Source organism: Schistocerca cancellata, chromosome 5 (assembly GCF_023864275.1).
Source record: "Schistocerca cancellata isolate TAMUIC-IGC-003103 chromosome 5, iqSchCanc2.1, whole genome shotgun sequence".
Taxonomy (NCBI): Eukaryota; Metazoa; Arthropoda; class Insecta; order Orthoptera; family Acrididae; genus Schistocerca; species Schistocerca cancellata.
In genome coordinates, this window is record NC_064630.1 from 229,078,959 (window position 1) to 229,100,985 (window position 22,027).

At 39.3% G+C, this 22,027-nt stretch overlaps 1 protein-coding gene across 8 annotated transcripts in view; it reads left to right on the top strand.

The window, feature by feature from the left end:
- Positions 1–21,477, top strand: part of LOC126188844 (uncharacterized) — a 2,133,693-nt gene extending 2,112,216 nt beyond the window's left edge. For 4 of the 8 annotated variants that reach the window (XM_049930478.1, XM_049930467.1, XM_049930468.1 and 1 more), the window contains exons 11-12: positions 4,622–4,703; positions 21,121–21,477. In XM_049930478.1, coding sequence (XP_049786435.1) covers positions 4,622–4,703; positions 21,121–21,155 — 117 coding nt within the window. In that variant the 3' untranslated portion in view covers positions 21,156–21,477. Of the gene's footprint in view, positions 1–4,597; positions 4,704–21,120 lie in introns of all 8 variants that reach the window. The other 4 variants (XM_049930471.1, XM_049930473.1, XM_049930484.1 and 1 more) reach the window with 2 other exon arrangements.
- The last annotated feature ends 550 nt before the right edge of the window (positions 21,478–22,027 follow it).

Here is a 22,027-nt window from a genome sequence, read left to right on the forward strand (position 1 = left end):
GCCCTAGACCTTATGCTGACATCCTCGAAACATTCCCTGACCTCACTTGACCAGCTCATGCACCAAAGGACATTAAACATTCGATGTTGCACGACATACCAACCGCATCCTGCACTTCCATCACACCCACATCAACTCGTGCCCAACAGACTTGCAGTAGCAAAGGTAGATCTTGAGGTCATGCTGTGGGAAGGCGTCGTTTGACTGTAAAGTAGCCCATGGTTGTTGGTGCTACATTTTGTCCCAACAAAAGACAATTCATGGTGCCCATGTGTGGAGTATCATGCCCTTAATTCACAAATAATGCCAGACAGATCTGACCACACACCTTCAAGACTTCAGCCACGCACTGGCAGGCTGTGCATTATGTAGTACGATCAATTGCGCAAAGGCATACACCCAAATTCCGGTGGCACCCAAAGTCATTGAGAAAACAGTTATTGTAACACCCTTTGGGTTTTTTGAAAGCCTGTCTGTGACGTTTGGTCTTTGGAATGCTGCCCAGATCTGGCAGCAGTCCCTGGATGGCATATTGTCAGGATTGCCATTTTGTTTTGCATACCTCAACGACATCCTACTGCAGTCCAAGTTGCCCAAGCTCCACTGCCACCACCTAACCACCGTCTTTCAGCACCTGAGTGAAGTGTGCATTCAGTGTGATGGAAAACGAGTTCCATGGGCACTTAATTACCTCTTCCAGATTGACACCACTGCCGGAGAAAGTGCAAGTCATTCTAAACAGGCTGCACCATCAGATGCTCAAGACATTGCACCATTACCACAGCATGTTGAACTTGCTCTGTCCAATGCTGCAGCCATGCAAAAGCCCATGACTAAGGCACTCCACAGTCCCAACTCAAAACGGAAGACCCCTGTTAATTGGATGGACACAGTGGGGCAGAGCTCCACAGGCTCAGGACAGAATCTCACAGAAGGAACACCCAAACACTGTGCGATCTTAGTGGTGGATGCCAGCCAGACCGACGTCAGCACGGCATTACAACAGCACCTTGATGGGACCTGGCACATGCTCGGATTTTTCTCTAAGAAGCTATCTGAATCGCAATGTGCTTGGAGCGCTTATGGCTGAGACTTGCTTCCGGTATATGGGGCAGTAAAATACTTCCACCCGTCAGTAGTAGCCCAACAATTCGTCATTTTCACTGCCCACAAACTGATTACTCTAGCGTTTCACAACAGTTACCTTGCTCACTGCGTCATCTCCAGAAATTAGAGTACAGGTTGCAATTTACTACTGACATCCATCATATTTTGGGGATAGACAACATAGTTGATGATTGTTTGACCTCAGCGTGTGCCATTATATCATCCTTGTGTAAACTTTGAGGACATTGGCAAAATACAGGAGAAAGATGAAGAACTGCACAGTTTCTGTCACGCCACCTCCAGCAGCTTGCAACAGGGGCTGGTGCCTGTCCACAGCTCTACATGGAAAATTTGGTGTGACATCTCAACCGGTGCGCACTGACTGTTCCTCCCAGAGAAATTCCGGTGCAATGCCCTCAACTGTGTGCACATGCTGTAATACCCTGGCACCAACAGCATTTTGATCCTCATTACTGTGCATTTTGTCTGGCACAGGCTTTGGAAGGACTGCTGCGAATGGGCATGCTCTCGTATGCCATGTCAGCTTGCCAAAGTTTGGAGGCACACCCACGCACCCGTGGGCACCTTCCCCAATGAAACAAGTCAATTTGTGCACGTCCATGTGGACCTCATTGGCCTGCTCTCTCCCTCTCTTAAGGCAAGTGTTATCTTATAGGTATAGTGGACTGCTTCACTCACTGGCTGCGGCAACACCCATCATGGCCTTCACTGCCAAGACTGTTGCCACCACATTCATTGACACCTGGGTGGCATGCTTTGGATGTCCCAGTAATGTGACAACTGACCACAGCTGCCAATTTCACTGTGCATTGTTCATGCCAGACAGTGTGTCATCCTATTACACAGGACAACACGCTACCATCTGGCATCAAATGGCATGGTTGAACGGCTCCACAGGACTCTGGAAGCTGCCCTAACTTTCCATGACACCTCATGGCCCTGCCGACCTCATTTATGGACAGCCTCTGACAAGACTGGGTGATTTTGTAGAAGTATCACCCCTACATGGAGCCATGGCACCCACTCTGGTAAAATGCCTGTGCACTCAAATGGCTGGCCTCCGAGAGCACAAGCCGATGCAGCACGGCACAGGGAAGGTATTTGTGCACACCAACCTGCAGCACTGCATGCGGGTTATGTTGCGTACCGACGCAGTACAGTCACCCCTCTAGCTGCCCTGCTCTGGACCACACCATGTGATCAACCAACGGGAAAATGCTGGACATTGAGTGCAACATGAAGCAGTCTACAGTCTCAACCAACCATGTCAAGCCAGCTTACAACTTGCCTGCTCCAGCAGCCACACACTTTTTAGACCCGGAGGAAGATCTGACAGCAGACAACACTATTTCCACCAGCAGTCAGACAGATCCCACTCCTGTAGCCACTGGTGATGCACAGCAGCAGCCTGCTGTCATTGCGGCACCACATACACCTCCCACCACACCACCCAGGTAGCCAGTGCTGCCGCCTGGACCACACCCAACATAGGTGCACTGGTCACCCCCACCACAGCCACCAGCGGACTATACCATATGCACCAGCCACCGCCTCTGATTCAAATGTTTGTGCTGTAGAGACCCCATCTCCAGCTGAACACACCTTCAGCCGGTAGCTCAAGTTGAGCTCCAGACAATGCCTCCCCTGTCTGTCACAGCTCCTGGACCTTTGTTTGCACCCCTGTGATTCCGCTGCATTGGATGTTGAGGCCAGAGTGGCATTTGTGCCAGCTACTGTATTTGCGTTGTCATTGAGCTCCGCACATCACACACACTGCCACCGGACTTGTGCTTACCAGCTCTAGGACCTGCATTCAAGTCGTGAAGACACCATACTCATTATACTCTCTGGGCCTCCATTGCCTCGACGGCTGAGGCTGGATCAAGAAATGCACTGTGCTCCTGCAACTGAGTCAGTTGATGAACTTGCGGAACATGCAAGTGTGAACACTTGGACTTGTCATTCTTGATGTCACTCTGAACAATTTAAAAAGTGAAATTTGTTCTACAGAAGTGCATTAACTGTAGCATTAGTGAACACTCTGGATCATTATTAACATATCAGTGCACTGGCCTTTGAGACATCTTCCCAGCTGACTTGCAGCCACGTGCGTACACTGCACTTTGCTACGGAAGGTTCCTAGCCAGTGCATGCTGCCGGCACTATCACTAGCTGACTGTGCAAGGACAAGCCCAACATTACCAGTCTGGCGTGCTGACAATATGGCCACCACCCTTTAATTGCTGAGCGAACGACCGCAGCCATGCCCACACTGTCACCATGCAGTGTGCAAACTTAAAAAAATGAGTGCCACAGATTGATCACCATATTTTTTCGTGGCTATGGAGCTCTGACCTCCAGGAGAAGACCAGAGCTGCAGCACAGCTGACACAACCAAATGGTGCCAGGCATTCGCACAGCCCAAGCATGCAGCTTTCCTGTTACACCAAATTTTGGCAATGGTGCATCATGCACAGGCCCAGGTGGGACAAAGCAGACAGGCAGTGTGAGCTGGTCAAAGCGATGCAACTCATGTCTCCAACCTTTCTCACCATCTCTGATCTTTCTCACCATAAACCACGAGGGTCAAGTTAACGTGATTCCCCACAAACATGAATGTGAAATCTTACACATTTGCTCATTTCATGACATGCATCCATTCATTTTGTAGAGCTTTTTCTCCCACCCATGAAAGTCATGACGATCCACAGATCACGCCAAAAACGGAACTTTTGGAGACACAGCCTTTGTCTTGCATGGTCTACATGGTCGTGCCACGTCTCATCACCAGAGTGTATAGCTTCCAGGATCGGTGATTGAACCATACTGCCAGTGCAATGAATCTGTATGTATGGACTTTAATGGTAAATGTTGTTTGTACTAACTTTTAAGGTATGGAAAAACAAATGTGAATCACTGACAAAAATGACTCTCAACATTTCCTGTCACAAAGCCTCTCCCTAGAGCATAGTGCTTGGATGCGACAATAGAACCAGTTCACTGTATGTTTATGACTGTAAGCAGTGACAACCAAGTCCACACTTCAATATATATTTGAATAGAGCTTTTTAATAGTGTTAACAATAATGCTGCCTTTACACAAATGGCAGCATTTGAAGATTTGTTGTTGTGTTTTGGGTTGCATAATAGCACAAATTGTCATAATTATTTTGAAAATTAGTGACTTCTGTCTTCGTAGTATCTCAAAATTGTTAACATCTTTGTTGGTCGTGGAACAAACTGACAATTCCAAAAAATTTGTGTAGTTTTTTTCTACTTTTAATTGTGTCTATCAGTAGTACTTTCAGTTTCACCTCCTGAAAGTAACCATTTGCCAGACATTCTGGCTCCTTGCAATTGTTAAATTTTCTCAGGAGGCTTCTCAATTTCATACAACTTGACTTTTTGTGTATACGTGTGTTAAAACTAAATCCACAGAAGTTCATCTGATGGTGTGGTGTTATTTCAGAACCAGCAAGTGTGTGATGTACAGGTGTGGGACAGACCATGGCTGCCTAAACGTGAAGTTACACAATTAAATTGCATTCCAATAAATTCAAGTCGGAAAAAGAGAGGTGAGTGAAGTGTTCTGTAGAACAAATTATGAAACTTTTTAGGCAGTTATGTTATCTAGTAGCAATGAGTATAAGAGGATTGTTCTTTGCCTCACAATGTTTACCATATTTACTGAAGTATAAGATGCACTGAACAAGATGAGCAAGTTTTGTGCTCCTGTAAAATAAGTTATTTAGATTATAATAACAGTTAGTTTGGTACAGATTGCTCAGTAAATGTGAGTACATGTAGGAATATATTTTTTTAATCTTATTATTAAATATTTCATTTTCTTCACTTATTATCACAAAAACCACGAATAGACAGTAAAGTCAGGTTATTGTAAAACTTTTATTTTTACTTCCCCACAGTAGACGTAGAGAATCTCATATATGCACTAGCAGTTTGTCTATATACAGTTGTGTATAGGCTAAATGTTTGTAAATGAATTTTCTAGTTTGACTTATTCTTACTAAAGTATTATTTTCACTGTAAGTGAAAGGTGCCTGACTTGTTGTAGAATTGTTAGTTTTGGGATTTGGTGTGATGGGTGCTGTAGTTTTTTTTCCCCACTGGGATAACTGTAGTGCCATGGGACAACAATCAATTGACAACCAATGTACAGTATATTGTCTACATAATTCAGACACACTATCCAGTGAAATACATAAGATAACTGTCCATGTGAAATACGTTTAACTACTCACAAAGAGCTCTTCTTATGGGGCAGCCGCAACTGTAGAAGTCCATTTTAAAAAGTGAAGAAACCACTGGACAGTTGCATCATCCACAATCCTTTATTATGTACACAGTGTTTTCAGAACACTTAAAAGTTCCATTATCTTGTGTAAAAAATAGAATCACTTAATCATCTGAGGTCATCCTCATCCCAAAATCATCATGAAACCAAAGGTTCCGTGTGAAAAGAGTAAAAGATAACTTTAAGTGTTCCACAACTGGTCATTTACCCAATAAAAGAGAGTGGATTAAGCCACTGACCTGCAGTTTCTCATTTTTCAAATTTACCTACCCAATAGTCTAATAGATATATGTACAAAATGTAGTTGTAAAATATTTTTCTTACAAACAAATTAAAATATAAACCCATATGTACCAAGAAGTATCTTGCTTCTTTCTGCCATTTTCTCTTTAGATATATTTAATTTCATGTGGATGCAAGACAGCACTTTCAGCATTGCAAAGAGAATCAGCAAGATCTGACAATATTACGAGAGATGTTTCTTATACAATGCACACTAAATTCTTGTTTACTTACAGGTTTATTTTTTTATTTTCTGTTTATTTATTTTTTAATTATCTCTTAACAGTCCTTCAAAATGATCTCCCTGCTTCTCTATGACTGAATCTCAACATCTCAGAAGCTTTTATTATTTCATCGATAATGCCACTTCTGTTCACCTGTTGAATAGCTCAGGTAATGGTGGTAGAAAGTGCTTCCAGCGAAAGATAATTATGTCGGTGCATACATTTTTTCAACTGTGGGAACATTGAAGTCTGGTGGACTTGTATTCAGGTTTTGGGGAAGATGTGGTGACACTTCGGATCCATATTCAAGCAGTTTTTAGTCTACAACATTGCCAATATGTGGATAAGCATTGTCATGGAGAATGAGTGGCTCAGCCTTGAGCAACTGAGGTTGGGTTTTGTGCAGTTTTCTGTGCACATTTTGTATGAAGTTACAATAACACACTGCTGTCAGACTTGTTCCACATGAGACTCTATTTGTTATGATGATTCCTTGGTGATAGTAACCAAAAATCATCATTTGCTTGAGCATGTTGAAATTTTTTTGGACATGGAGAATTAAGCCCTCCACTCATTGGACTGTGATTTCAACACCGGTTGAAGTCTCTAACTCATGTTTCATCTATAGTGACAATTCAACACAAGAATCCTTGACCTTCATGGTCAAATTGTAGTTTGAGCAAGATTGCAATGTCCAGGCATTTCTGCTTCTCTTCAGCAGTCAACCAGTATGGAACTTATCCTGCAGAAATTCTTCTCTACTTGAAATCGTTTGTCAGAATATAGAATACTGATGTTGGGGGAATTCCCATGGCTTCAGAAAGTTCCTCACAAACCATACAACTTTAATGAACACATTTTATTTCTTTCAAATTTCAGTTATTAACTATAGTGATCAGATTTTTCTCTATGAAACATTATTAGTGCAGGTGTTCACCTTTACATGAAATTGTGATGGTTCACAATTAATTAGCCCACTGAAGGTAATTTACTCTTCAGTAGTTAATTTAAGTGAGTCCATTACATGATTTATTAAGTTTAACAATAAATCACTCATATGAGAATTACCTTTCACAGTACTTGTTTACAACACAGTCCAATTACACTATTAATTAATTTAGGTTACAGTATCTTCTTGAAAGCAATTAAACATTAGAGTTCAATTAAACACTGGCGTTTGCTGGTGCATTTAATTTTTGCATATAGAGTGTACATAATTGTGACATGAGTCAACAATGAGAGCACATCTGACATAGATGTTACTTGTTAGCTCTCAAATCATGAACTGTCAGTTTTTGGTGATGTCCAACAGCTCATGCATGGGTGAAAGAACAGACTGTTACTTTGAAAAGTACATAATGCTTTAAAATTTGACTAGGTTGGAATTTACTATTTTTGATGAACTGTTAGAACTAAGGTGATTTATGCTTTTATAAAATGTTACTAGTCAGAAATCTATAAAATTACAGCAAACTACTGTCTTTATGCAATTCGAGTCCCCTTCTTTATATGTATAAGTGTGATCACATATTACAGCAAATTACATGAAATTATTAATTAATGAGTTAATCAGTGCTGTATATCATTTTGTATAGATAAGTTAAGGTAACAAAAGTATGTGGTCAAAGTGCAGAATTTAACAGTGCTTCTCATGAAAATATGCAATGAAAAAGGGGCTGCTCATGAACTTCAAAGTTCAGTTACTGTTGAAGATAATTAGCTTTAGGTAATTTAAAATCCATTACTGAAAAGTGGGAATGCTTAACTTTTGATTGGTGTAGATCACTTTTCCAAACTATGTTGGTTAGCTCATGAAGTTTTGCATGTAGCAAAGTATATTGCAGTCAGTTATAAGTTTTAATTATGAGAGTTGTAATGACAACTAATTACACCAATGGAATCAGAGCAGCAAAAATAATAATCTGAATAATAAATTCCATTGAAATCCAGTCTAAAGAAGAACTTCAGATTTTCATGCAGGTGTTACTCACCAATAGTTAAATATATTGAAAATAAGATAATAATTAGAAAGAATTGTTTATTTATGGGAGAAGGAAAACATAATAAACAGGAAAAATCCACTTGTTGTGGCAGCTCTCAGCCCCAACCCCTTCTTCTCTCATACACTTTCATCCATGTCAGTTTTCTCTACTAATTGTGATACACATTGTATACAAATCTTGCACTTGGTTGTCCCTAGAACCCCTCTTGGTTTGGCACCCTAAATGGTTCCTACAAATTGTGATATGTGCTGTATAGAAACCTTATAGCTGTGGTGCTTCTGACACCCCACTCAGCTTGGTGCCCCAAATGGCATCTTGTCTCAATTGTGCCTTAAACTGGCTCTGAATCTGCCCCGTCTTTGTTGCAGCTGTCATAATTCTTGCTCTCTACTCTTCTTCCAAAATTCCCTTCATACACATCTAGGTTTGCCACAATTCTGACAAACTACTTTTGATGAAGTGTTCCCCAGGTGTCCTTCTCTAATACCTTCCTCCTTCTCCTCCTCCTCCTCCTCCTCTTCCTCCCTGTACTTCCTCCACCTCCTGTCTCCCATCTAAATCTTTACTCTCCCAATCTCTTGCTCTTACAGATTGGCTATCCCTGTGCATATCCACAAATTCCACAGCCTGGCTCTCCAGAACTACCTAGTCTAATTGAGCCAACATCTTGCAGACCTGACAAAATACTGCTCTCTGACTATTCTCAGGGCTTAGCCACTGTAAAATATGGCTTACTACTTGCTCCTTGGTGTACAGAGGTTTCAATGCCACCACTTTCCTTCTGACTTGTTGTACACAGTTTATTAATATTCACAGCCAGACTGATGATAAAGTAGCCCCTGCAGGCCTTTCCAAGTATTATTTTCCTCTTTGGTGTGCTATACTTCATCGTTTACATTATTCTTCACATTTACCTCAACTGGTCTTAAAGCATTTAAATCACCCAGTTCCATGGTCTGAGCTCTATTCTGAAACCTATCATAAAATACAAAAAGTCAGCTATATGACCCACTGAATTCAATGATGAATGACAGCACTGTTTCAAAAAATCCTGTGGTTGTGCAACTTTATGAACAGAGTATCAATGATTGTTTACCCAGCCTCTCTATTATGAACACTTGAATTAACTTCACTACCGAAATTACTCATTTTTCTATTATGGGTCTGAAACCATTCATTAATAGTGTTGCTATAGGTTTCTAAAAATTGTTCCTGATTCTTGTCCACATCCACTAGGTCACTCATTCTGTACATAACAATAGGAGACATCAAGTACATTCACTACTTCAGTGATGGATATGCTGCCCAATACAAAAATTTTATCAATTTATGCCTGCATGAAAAGGACTTTGGTACCTCTGCTGACTGAAATTTCTTTGGAATCAGTTGTAGAAAATCTCCTTGTGATGGAACTGGAGGAGAAGTTAGGAAGGCAGCTCATGTTAACTCACAGAGACCTTTGGATAACCGAATATTCATGCCTCTTGATAAGTTCTCCAAATATTTCAGGCATCATCTTTTTTATGTTACGCATAAAGCAACTGAACAAATTTTGTTTGATCAGAAAAGAAGGTTTGCTAAAGGTCACACAATTTCTGGGACAAGGGAAAATCGCCAGTGCAAGCCCATTGGCCTAATCAAAAACAGTAAGCAGAGTTTCCAATAACACTGTAGGAGTCACAGTTAAAGCATTTCAAGCAGATGAAAAAATTACAGCTGTTTCAACAACAACATTAGAATGTGGGCAATATGTAGCTTCTATGTACAACAATTCTTGGTGGGTGAGAAATGTGTGAAGTTTCATGACAACAAAAAGATTGCTCGGTTAGCATTATGCATGCACATGGTTGTGGTGCTCCAATGTTATTGAGTGATGACGTAACATTTGCTCAGGATCTACTATTCCCTATTATTGATTTGCTTGCCAGATCATTTCTTCACATTTGCCAATACCTCTAGGTTGGACTTCGTGTCTCAAACTGCTGCACTTATTGCTGGAAGTCAAGAATACAATCCACTGTTCAAACTCTTTAAATAAATATGACACTTCTATAAATAATGTGATGTCTATTGCATTCTCCTTTTACAATGACAGTCCATAAAAATGCTTGTTACTTGGAATGCCACAAATACGTCAGTAAGGACAATGTCAATAAACTGACAGTTCCAGATACCAGGATCAAATTAAATTTGATAGATATGTTTTGCTCTTGTTCCTGTGACTTTGCTGCAATTGTCATGGCCATTCTTCTTCCATAACATGCACCATATCTGCAAGGCAGGACCCAACAACATGGAGTAAACTGCCCAAAGCATAATTACTGCAAAACATAGAAAACATTGCTGTCGTCATCCAGCTTGCAGATACAATGCATCTCTTAACTCCGGAATACATACACATAAAGAAAACAAACTTCCCATCACTATATTATACTACATTTATTACTTAAATAAAACTTTTATGGTGGGCATCACCATTCATCAGTTCAGCTGATCCCATGAAATACATCACTTCACCAATTGATACGTTACACTTCATGGTCCTGCCCCATATTCAGCTGGCCATCTAGTAAAGAACTTGCTGGATTCCTGAACAACAAACATTTGAAACCATAAAAGGACTATCAACAATATCAGGAAGTCAAGATATTTACTTAGAATTTGGAAACAGTATCAGCAGTTTATTCAATTTGAAGTGGAAAAGAATTATTATTCCTGTCATACAGTCTGTTTTACATTCTAAATTTGTGGAGTTTCATTTGGTTTATTGCTGATTAATGCTTGAAATTGATTTTTACATAACTAAATTTTTATTTTTATGAACACAAAAGCAGCATTCACTGATTTTTACTTTCTGTTTACTAACTAATATCACATTCATGCATATAGACCATGTGTGAAAGGTAATAACTTTGAAACATGTTTTCAGCCATAATTGGGCATGACCCAAAAGTTGAACTATATACCTTGTGAAGCTTAATGAATACTCTTTCTAGACACAGCAAGATAAAAAGATAAAAAACATACCCTGACATACGGGCCCTCCAAATCTACCCAAAATTTGGCTACTTAAAAATTTTCTGTCAAATTTGCAGGAGGATACATCTGAATAGATAAGGACAGAGGCTATTGTACAGAGACCTCAAGAAGACAACATGGCTGTGTATCATATTACCAATTATTGGCTGAATCCATCCCGAAAATTACAATTTATGGCTGATCACAGATGTGCTCTCTAAGTTACACAATGAATTTTCTTCCATCTTTGAAGAATTACAGCTATCACCAAACTTATTTGAAAATCAAATCAGTAATATATTCTTATCAGACACAAGTATGCAGAAATAGGGGCTTTCATAATAGTTATCCAAAGTTGGTACTTGGGCGTGCACATAGCAGTGCAAATTTGGGACCACTATCTAAACTTTGTACATATCTGTACACAATACTTTGTTGAACCTGCTCAAAAACGTTCATTGGATTTTGAATGGCCAGGCAGCAATCATGTCAGGCTGCTCCACTTGACATAGAATGAGCAAAAGTTATATAGCTAGAATAACTTTTTTTTCCTTTATGCTTCAAATGGGTTCAGAAATTGTAATATTATCAGGCACACATCAATAAGAAAGTATTTAAAACAGGTGCACTGTGTCACTACATTATATCAACTGAAGACACAGTGGTTGTGCACTCAGCTGGCACTATGGATTAGGCACACACACACACACACACACACACACACACACACACACACACACACACACACACACACAGACAGAGAGAGAGAGAGAGAGAGAGAGAGAGAGAGAGAGAGAGAGAGCATGCTTTATTTGAATCACAAACTGTTTGTGACAAGTAAAACAAATAAGTTTCCTGCACACTGTGGTAATCAACACACATAATTTGAGTACAAGCTCCAAACACATCATGATTCTATTTTTGCCTGGCTTGTGATCATTAATTACAGGGAAGTTATATGTAAATCTTCAGTGACATTGACACCAATCCTCTTCCCCCTCAAAAATGCAATATTACTGTCTAAGTACTATATTACAGGACACAGTACTCACTGGTAAACAAATATTTACCATTAGACTGTGAAAAGTTTTTTGAGATGTCCAAATGCTCTAGTTGTGATGAATGGTGAAAACTGTTCTGAAAGACTGATAGCTTCAGGTGTCCAGTCATCTCCCCATTCAAACAAGTACATGTTATTCAAGCAACTCTGCGTGCATTGTGCAGAGGATGGCACACAATTTAGCATCGTTGCAGATTTGTGCACCAATATTGAGATGAAAGCAACTGCAATGTCCATTCAGAGTTGCACAGTTTCACAGCTGCATCTGTTAGCAAGACTGTCTAGCTGTGTAGCCAGTGATGTGGCATGTGTTTTCCTGAGGCAGTTGTGGTGATGTTTCCAAATCTTTCCGGTCAGTGACATTACTGTTTGTCATCAGTGCCATGCTTGTTCTCACTTTTTTCTCTTTGTTTGCTATTCAGATATTATTCAAACACAGTTGTTGATTCTGGGCTTCACATTTTACTACCTCTAGGTTTGTCCTTTCAGACGTGTGTATGATTAACATTATCTGCTTGGTCCTTCAGCCACTAGTCATTTATTAGAGAAACTGCCTTGTGGCACTCCCCCCATCCAAGTAGTGCATTATAGAAGTGACAACAAGGCAGGCTGTCTCTCATGGGCTAAATATCTCATCCCAAAGTACGAATAATTTCTGAGTTTTGGCAGTGTAAAATAATGCAGAAGGAACAGATATAGTGGAGACAACTACAGCAGAATCAGATGGAGGAGATGATCAAACATTGTGGAGCAGATCTGAAACTTGAGCAGTCTGCAGGTCGAACATCTGTGGGGCAACCTTCGCCCAGGTCAATGATCAGTCTTATGCATCCTGGAGAGTAGATGTGCATGGCCTAACCCATAAATTGAAAATTTAGTGTACAAATTGCAGTGTCTCATATGCAGATTCTTAAATTTGAGGTGTAGTTGTCACCTAAACACAAGACCTCACCTTAAGCACAATCACAATTATTGCCAACTTGTTTGAGGTGTCAGAAGCAGCTCAAAATGCTCAGGATGCACATAGTTCAGCTCTCTGCCACATGCTGATATCTCCTGAGCTGATACTCAAGATGTGCATCCTGTGCAAGGAAATGTTTCTTGCTTCCAAGCAGATTTCAATGGATGTAGTAAGAAAATGCTACCTAGTCAGGCATCCTGATGTATATCACGGAGTGTTCCCCCTCTGCATTGGATTCACCCCCAATGATGCTTACTTAAGCCATTGTCCAGACTGTTGGATATGCCACAAGTGTCTCCAGTGGCTGCATCTTCTCAATACATATTATGCCTGTCACAAACAAGGTGACAGGGCAGGAAAACAGTACTGTGTGCTGATGCACCAGTGTTCACCAATAACTGTGGGCAGCAGAACATGACCAAGCATCAATGTTCACTTTAACTCCAGTCCTGGCAGAACCTGCCCACATTCCTAATAAATTCCTGATTGAGTTGTGCATCAGTGATGTTTATATTTCATTCCACATGGATGCCAGGGCAATAATTTGTCTGATTAATCAGGAAACCTAGCAGGATTTAGGATCCCCTGCACTGCAGTGGCAGACCGTTTTATAAAATTGCCTATTGGCTTCTGGGAGATTCCATGGTGACTCTTGTTACATTCTGAAATCAGTGTTTTATTATGTTAACTTTTTATCAGTTTATAAATGCATATTTTCTTTTGTAAATCATTGTTAAAAATTGTGTTATTCAGTCAAAGTTCTTGAAGTGTTATTTAAGCAGGGAAGAGCAGTAAAATTAAAGAACAAGAATGTAATTTAAGTTGTGACTCATGTTACAAATTTGGGACATCCTATTCCCAATGTGAATTTTAGGTCAAAAGTGTCCTCAAACTATTCGGAGTATGGATCTAGTTTTTATCACAAAAAATGCATATTAGGTTGGCTTTCAAATGACGGAGTTACAGATTTCTAAAAATATTTATACCTTGTGAAATAGTGTAATACACTGAAAAAGGTGCGTGACTCAGTGTTACATGACTCTCGTTACTTACTACTGCTTGTTGGAAGAAGTTTTTTCCAGCAAATACAGAAATGAAAATATGATGTTATGCACCAAATAAGATAAACTTAACATTAACATTACACTTTTCAAACAATATGAAAAATTATAGGAGCATGACATCTGGGAAAATGAACTGTAAATTCAATTAAAAGTCAAAGAACTGAAAATATCCTCCTGCATTGACAACATCAAGTAGATTAATTTTCTTTGTAATTTAATCAATTTTACAGGCCATTTCCAATCATGACCAGCATGCTCCATTGCACTGGTTAGGTAAGAATTTCCAGAAGCTGCACATACTTCTCCAGCAGTGAATTTACTATCATGTTCTAGTTTCCAATTCTCACACTTTCTATAATTTCTTCAGTATGTTGGTTTGCAGCAGTGAAATTCTTTGGAAACAGGAGATATGTTTGTAGTAATCCTTTCTTGTAGTGCAAGCAGTGAATGCTTTTCATGTTTGGTACTGATGGTGCTGAAAATTTGAGCCAGATTAGATTTCACATTGATTCCTTGAATTTCAACAGACACACGAAAAAGATGCATAGTTGTGGTACTTGCAGCTACCTGAGCAAAAGTTGGTGCATCACCTACTATGAATTTTCTCTTTTTTTACTGCATTCCACACTAGCCACTCTGCAATTGCACCAATTCCATCTATGGCTCCTTTACCATAGGATGTAGCAAGTAAGTTCCAATAGCTTTCCACATTATGAAATGACTGAATCTGAGGCACAGCAGCAGTAACATATTTGTTTTTAAGTTGTGAGACCGGTCCATCTGACCAGATTGAAACTACCTTCACATTTTCAGGTACAGTTGACAGTAACTTGCTAATGTAAGCAATTGCACTACTTGAGCCAGGGCTTTATCCAGGGCACCATGTGACTTACACAATGACAAACCTGCTTTGCTAGGCCGCTGGTTTTGTAACTTATGTTACCTATGTTTTCTAACTCCCACCCTATTTTTAGCTCTTCTTTCTTCTAATAACAGTCATTGCCTATGTTGACTCAGCTGTAGAACCTTTTGTTTCTGCTTCTGCTGGCTTTTTATAGATTCTTCCAGATGCTTCTTCTTAAATTCTTCATATTTTTCTTCACTCTTTAACTTTTCCCTCCTCCTACACTGTCTTTCTGCTGCTGCTAAAGGCATTCTCTTCTTCTAACCTAACAATAGTACAACTGTAGCTCAGATTATGTGACTCACATTACACATTTAGTTTTCTGTTTTTACAATATTGATGGAAATTGGGACATTTTTAGTAGTGATTTTAGTTACACATTCACACTAAGAAGTAAATTACTGATCAAGATAAAGTTATCTCTAATATATTTCTTGGTATAAAAACTTAATTAGATGAAAGTGACTCATGTTACTTGAAAGTTCGTGCTATTGTGTTATATTATTTATCCTAACCTATAATTTACCTACTTCAGTTTTATACTCTTTATGCAATACATTAGGGTATGTAACGGTAATATAAATAATGATATGCTAATTCTTACCTGCCAGTTAGTTGAAATGAAGGTCCAAAATCTCCAATAATTCACACTCTCATCATATGAAAAACATATGACATTATAAAAATGGCTACAAATAATGGAGGGAAAGCAATAATGGGCCACAAACCATTGTTGCCATACACCAAAAACTCCAGACTTTTCAAAATATATATAGAAGGTACCAAATTTTAAACTTTTAAGTATTGTAAGTGTGACCTACATTACACGGAATATCCCTTCCATCTCTGGGTCTTTGGTTGACATATGTTTGATGATTTTTCTGATGTTTTGCCAGCACAAGTGGCTGGCACTGCCAAAGTTCCAACATGCTTTGCTGATGGTGGACTGGAGTCGAGCTCACAGGTGCAGCTTATGTACAGGGTGTCTCACCTAACTCTGCCACCTCAAATATCTCTGGAGCAACAATAGATATTCAAAAATGGTTTTCACCAGCAGGGGCTTAGGAAACCAAATACTATGCGAAATTTTAAAATGTAAACAAATACTATTTTCAACAAAAACTTGTGTATTTTTAAATGGACACCTCCTGTTGTTTCATATGCCATCAATTGCATGAAAAATCACAAAAATAATGGTATTGGTTGCACCACAATATGTCAATTACATCCCGAGGAAAGCAAAGATGACTCTTGAAATAAATGAAGCGCACAGATAGCGCGCGTCTTGAGACTCAAGCATGCACCTTACGCTGCCTGTGTCAGGGGCTCACACAATGGGAAGGTATGAACAATCCACAAAACCAACCAAATCAACACAAAGTTACATTTTTCATATTGTAAATGTATTTTTATTTTAGCAAAATGACAACTAGAGCTACACTTTAATTCACTTTGCTAAACATATTTACTAGTGCCTTGTCGCCCATAGGAACTGTATTGTTCTGCATTACATCCAGCTTAGAAAATACATCCACATCTTGACCAATGAGACTTTGTCATGTCAACATATATTAGTAGTGCCCTCTGTTTGCATCAATACACGTTTGCAGATGGGTAACGAGAGAGTGTTGCACGGATTGCAGAGTTTCTACTGATATTGCCATTACATGCCTCAGTAATACAATGTTGCATATCCTCTACTGTCATTTGGGGTTCTCGATACACTCTGTCTCTCACTGCGCCCCAGAGAAAGAAGTCTAATGATGTCAAGTTGGGGGACTGCCTACACAGTACCTCCTTGGATGATCCATCTAATTGGGTATGTCACATCTAGAATGTCTCTGGAAACTTTTGCATTGTGTGCAGAGCATCCATCTTGTTGAAACCACAATGATAGACAACTTTCCAATCCTAGATCGTCTATGAGGAGTGCTAGTGTGTGTCGAAGAAATGATGCATATCACAGTCTATTCAATGTTCCATGGTAAAACTAGGGACCTACAATACAGTTCGCAATGACCCACACCAAAAATTGACACTCCACTGTCATTGATGAGCAACTTGGCGAATCCAGTGGGCATTTTGCATGGACCAGTAGTGCATGTTCCGCAGATTCACATTACCATGATTTGTAAATGAAGCCTCATCCATAAACAATGTATTGCTTCTGAATACTGGAGTGCCTTGAAAATGCTGAAGTGAAAAATGACAGAATGCAATGTGGGATTTAAAGTCAGTCCTATACAGTTGTTGGTGCAGTGAGATATGGAATGGATGAAACTGATACTGATGCAAGATTCTGCACACACTACTGTGGCTTATTTCTACACCTCGAGCAATTTTTCATATACCCACCTGAGGATTGTGCGCTACACCAGCCATAACAGCAACTCCATTTCCATTGCCAGTCACTGGCGTTGTACGTCAACATTTTGTGGGAACCCAGCTTCCTGTTTACATGAGTGTCTTGCAGATGTTGCCAATGGTTCAACACAATGGACACTGCTGATCTGGCTAGCATTCAGCATACAGTGTCACAGTTGTGGTTGCATTTCTGTGACATTTGCCATAAGTTAAAATAATATCTAGTTTTTCTTCATTACTGAAGGCCTACGTATGGACTAGATGACGGCAAATGTAACAAGCCACAAGAAAACACATTGTAAGAGGTGGACAGGTTCAAGTAAGGTACAGATCAAGAAGGGGCTAAACTATTCCCCTTTAGGAGTGCCATCAATGAAATATGGGCCAATGCTGTGTTGTCATACATTAACACTCTACTGACATAGTACATCAATCACATCACAATTATTGGCAGCTTGAGTCTCAGGACGTGTGCTAGCTGTGCATTTCATTTATTTCAAGTGTCAATTTAGCTTCAGAATTTCTCGGGATGTAACTGAAATATTGCGATGCAACCAATGCCATTATGTTTGTGATTTTTTGTGTTATTGATTGCATACAAAATAATAGGGGGTGTCCATTTAAAAATACATAAGATTGTGTTAAAAATAGTATTTGTTTACTTCTTTAAATTTCACATAGTATTTGGTTTCCTAAGCCCCTGCCATACATTCATACTGGTGGAAACCATTTTTGAACATCTATTGTTGTTCCAGAGATATTTGAGGTTAGGTGAGACACTCTGTATAAGGCACACCAGTGTCCAAGAGCGTTTCTGTGGTAATTATTGCAGAGGTTCTCCCTTTGCTACCTGCAACGATCATTTACTCAGCATCTGTTCAACTTGAGGCTTTCTTCTTGCTTGTTGAAGCTATTGTCATTATGTGTGTATTTCTACATCTTCACTGAATAAGCAGGTGTGACAACTCTTTTCTACACCAAGAACTTCCATGTTCACAAATTTTACTATGTGGTTGGTCTTCCAAAGAGTGTGCTCTCCCATGACTGATTTTTCATCCTGGCCCAACCAGCAATGCCACTCATGTTCAGTGATTCTAGTGTTGACTTATCATCCAGTCATTCCAACATACACTTTTCCACCTTTACATGGTATGGAGTATATTCCTGACATTGCAAGTGGGTTTCTTTTCTCCTTTGCTGATCTAAGACACACTCTGATCTTCCTGGATAAGGAAAATGTGACCATCATAATGAAAACTGAAGATTACAAGCAGAAGAACCAGGACCTATTAGATGCAATGTGCACCAAAAACTAAGTGCAGATTTGATGTAGTGGATCTGCACTTAGTTCTCAGCAGACAAAAAGAGGACCCTCCAGGACACAGAAGACTAACACCTCAGCTGTATGGATTATCAAAGATCCGTAAGAATAATGTTCCATTAAGACTGACTGTTAGTGCTACTGGTTCACCAATGTATAAACTTCCAAAACACTTGTCCTCTTTACTCCAGCTGCATGTTTGAGAGACTGATACATACATAAGGAACTTGGGACATTTCACTGAGAAGCTGAAGAAACTAGAACTTGCAAGAAATGACATCCTGGTCAGCTCTGATTTGTTTGCTTACCGAAGTGGCAATCCATGGTTCTGTGGAGTAATTGGTTCCATTTTCTGGCAAGACAACACCAAGCTCTTTCAAACATGTATCACCATGCCATTACTACCAGCTGTGGCAGCAGTTGATATCTGAACCAGCACAGGTCTGGCAACTCATGGAATTTGAGTCACTTTCTCTGATGCTACAATCACCGACAGTCTCAGTGCCTCAGTAGCAACTACAGCCTCAACTGAACTAGACAGCAAATGAATAAGATGCCAAAGGGATAGAAAATTTGGAAATTGAGATACTGTTGGGGCCACTGCCAGGGCACAATGTTCCCCATTGCCCCAGTAGCTAAAACATAGGTCTGGTCACTTCCAACTCCATTAAAGTGAAGAAGAATTTAGTATCTTCACTGCATTTGGACATTGATATACAGATGGATGTACCAGCATTTGCTCTCCAGAGATTTATGATGTCATGGCCACACGGGTCTGTTAACAAGACTTTTGGGTGGCATAGACCACTAGAAAAGTGCGGGCTCATTCATCAGCCAGTCATGTTGATGTATCCAAAGCTTTTTGGTTGCTGGTATTACTATTTGCACACAGTAACATGCTTGTTCCCAGTTATTTCTCTTGGTTTGCTATTCAGACTTTGTTTGTATATTGTTAATGATTCTGAGCTTCATGCTTGAATTCCTCGTGTGTTCTCTTTTATTTGTGTAAGATTGGCTGCCATCCACTCAGCTGTTTCAGCCACTTGCAGTTTTCCAGAGAAACTATGCCACTCCCCGCCTGTGGGTACCACATTGGGAAACATAATGAACCTGTATCATTGAACCCCTTTTCTATTCTTTTCGCTGTTGGTTCTCCGAGAGAGAAATCGTCAGTACTCTTCTGTGTGGTCCAGAATTTCTCTAATAATGCAATTATGAGAAGGTTTTGTAAGAAATGTCTTAGGTGCATGAATTACTCTTCCTTATAATCCTTCCAATAAATCAGATTGGCATTTGCCTTCCCAGTAGCTATATCTGTGTGTTCATTCCACATGAAATCTTTGCATACAAACTTGTATATACTTGTGTATCATGACTGATTACCTATTGTGCAATGAAATGTTATTAATACAGATACTTTCATCTATTTCTGTGCATTACATTATTTTTTGGCACTGAGGGTAGGCTAACAGTCTACACATCAGGCAGTGATCATCTGAATGTGTCACAGCATTTTGTAGTAAGTTGCTAATTATGCCACCAGTCTAACAGAAATACAGAAATACATCAGTTATCTGCAAGATCATTTACATATATTGTGAACAGTAGCGCCAGAGGTGGCCTAATTAGACTATCTTGAACATAACAGATGTTACTTTTGCTTCTGACTGTCTGTCTTTGTAAGAACAATGTACTGAGGTATGTTTGTGTTGATCTAATCATGTGTCTGTTCAGATATTTTACACACACATACACAGTTCCACCATATATTCCCTGCAGACCTATAAGAGCCATGAATTTACTGTGAATTTGCTCTAACATGAGAACTAACCCCTCCAAATGCATATGAAATTCCAGTTCATCACGCATTTACTGTGCATTTGCTCTAACATGAGAACTAACCCCTCCAAATGCATATGAAATTCCAGTTCGTCACATAATTCAAACCACTATGCAGACATGCTATTAAACTTTTTCCAGGAAGTGAATCCTTAATGTCAAGCACAGACTGACTGCAGACCTTTTGATTATTCTACTGCCTGCCAAACTGAATTACCAAATTACACCTTTTTCCTAAGAATTGATAATGCATTAATTTATCATATAAGTTAATGATCCATTATACTGCACACAATAGTGTTGCCACACAAACCTAAAGTTGTTGTAAGTTAAGGTCAAGAATGTAGAAGTTAAAACAGTTGTCTCCTCTTTATGTCCAAAGAAAATGAAAAATGTGTTTGTGATTAGTGAGCAGTTTTATTACACATTCTTCTTTACTCTTTTTCTAGCATTTAGAAGGTCTCATGCAGTTCCAACTTTATTATTTTAGTCATAGCTGTTATTTTTCAGCAGCTATAGTATAAATTTATGTATAGAATTCAGTTGTCAGTTGCAAATAATTTTCAACAAATGACTGAATTCTACTCTGGAAAACCATCTTTGTAAAAATGTGAAAAACTTTATTTTTGTTTTCCAGGAATTCTGCTGAAGTCACATCAATTTCCTTCATAGCTACTGATCTTAAAGAACATTGATTTTGATAACTTCCAGAATAGACATCATATATTCATACTTCACATGAAAACAGACAAACTGTTTAAATCAGGGCCCATTGCTAAAGTTGATGAAACATAGGTATAGAGAAATGTCATGATGTGGCTAATCTAAGCTTAAATCTAAAGCATGAAAAGATCCATATACTGTGAAGAAGGATGGATAAATTAATAAAAAAATTAAAAGCACTTTGTAACTTGTTTTTTATATATTATAAAAAATTCAAGTAGATTAATGTAAAAGATAGAAAAGAAATAATAAAGGAAGTTTTAAATTACAATGTATGTACAAATGTTTTAATGAAATAAATTTCCTTGTTGCTTCCATTCAATGTCTTTTGCATGTAATTTTATTTCACAAAATAAAGAACGAAAACTCTTCCATCAAGACATCTGCCAGCAAGTGTTAATCCTACACATTACTGAAAACTGATATCTTGTTTCCAGTATATGCAGTGTGTACTGTCAAATTTTACACACAATCATAGATTTACACTTGTCCTGTTCTGTACTATACTCCTTACATTGAGAGAAGAGCTCTGACAGCTGGCAGTACTCTTGCTGCTATTCGACACGGACGGACAGCGAGCCAGGGGCAGGGAGAACAGGGTGACAGATCTTCCCATCCCGACCTTCGGCAACACTTGCGCTCCTTCAGAACCTAACAATACCATGTCATTCATTGCAGCATTCCTGTAGGGGCAGCATTCGGCTGACCGATGTCTTCCTTGATGGAGTATTTTTTTCACATGTGCTACCAGTGTTTGTCACACACACATGAATATTTCCTTTAATGATGTTGCAGCTATTTGGCTGCAATAATTTTTATTT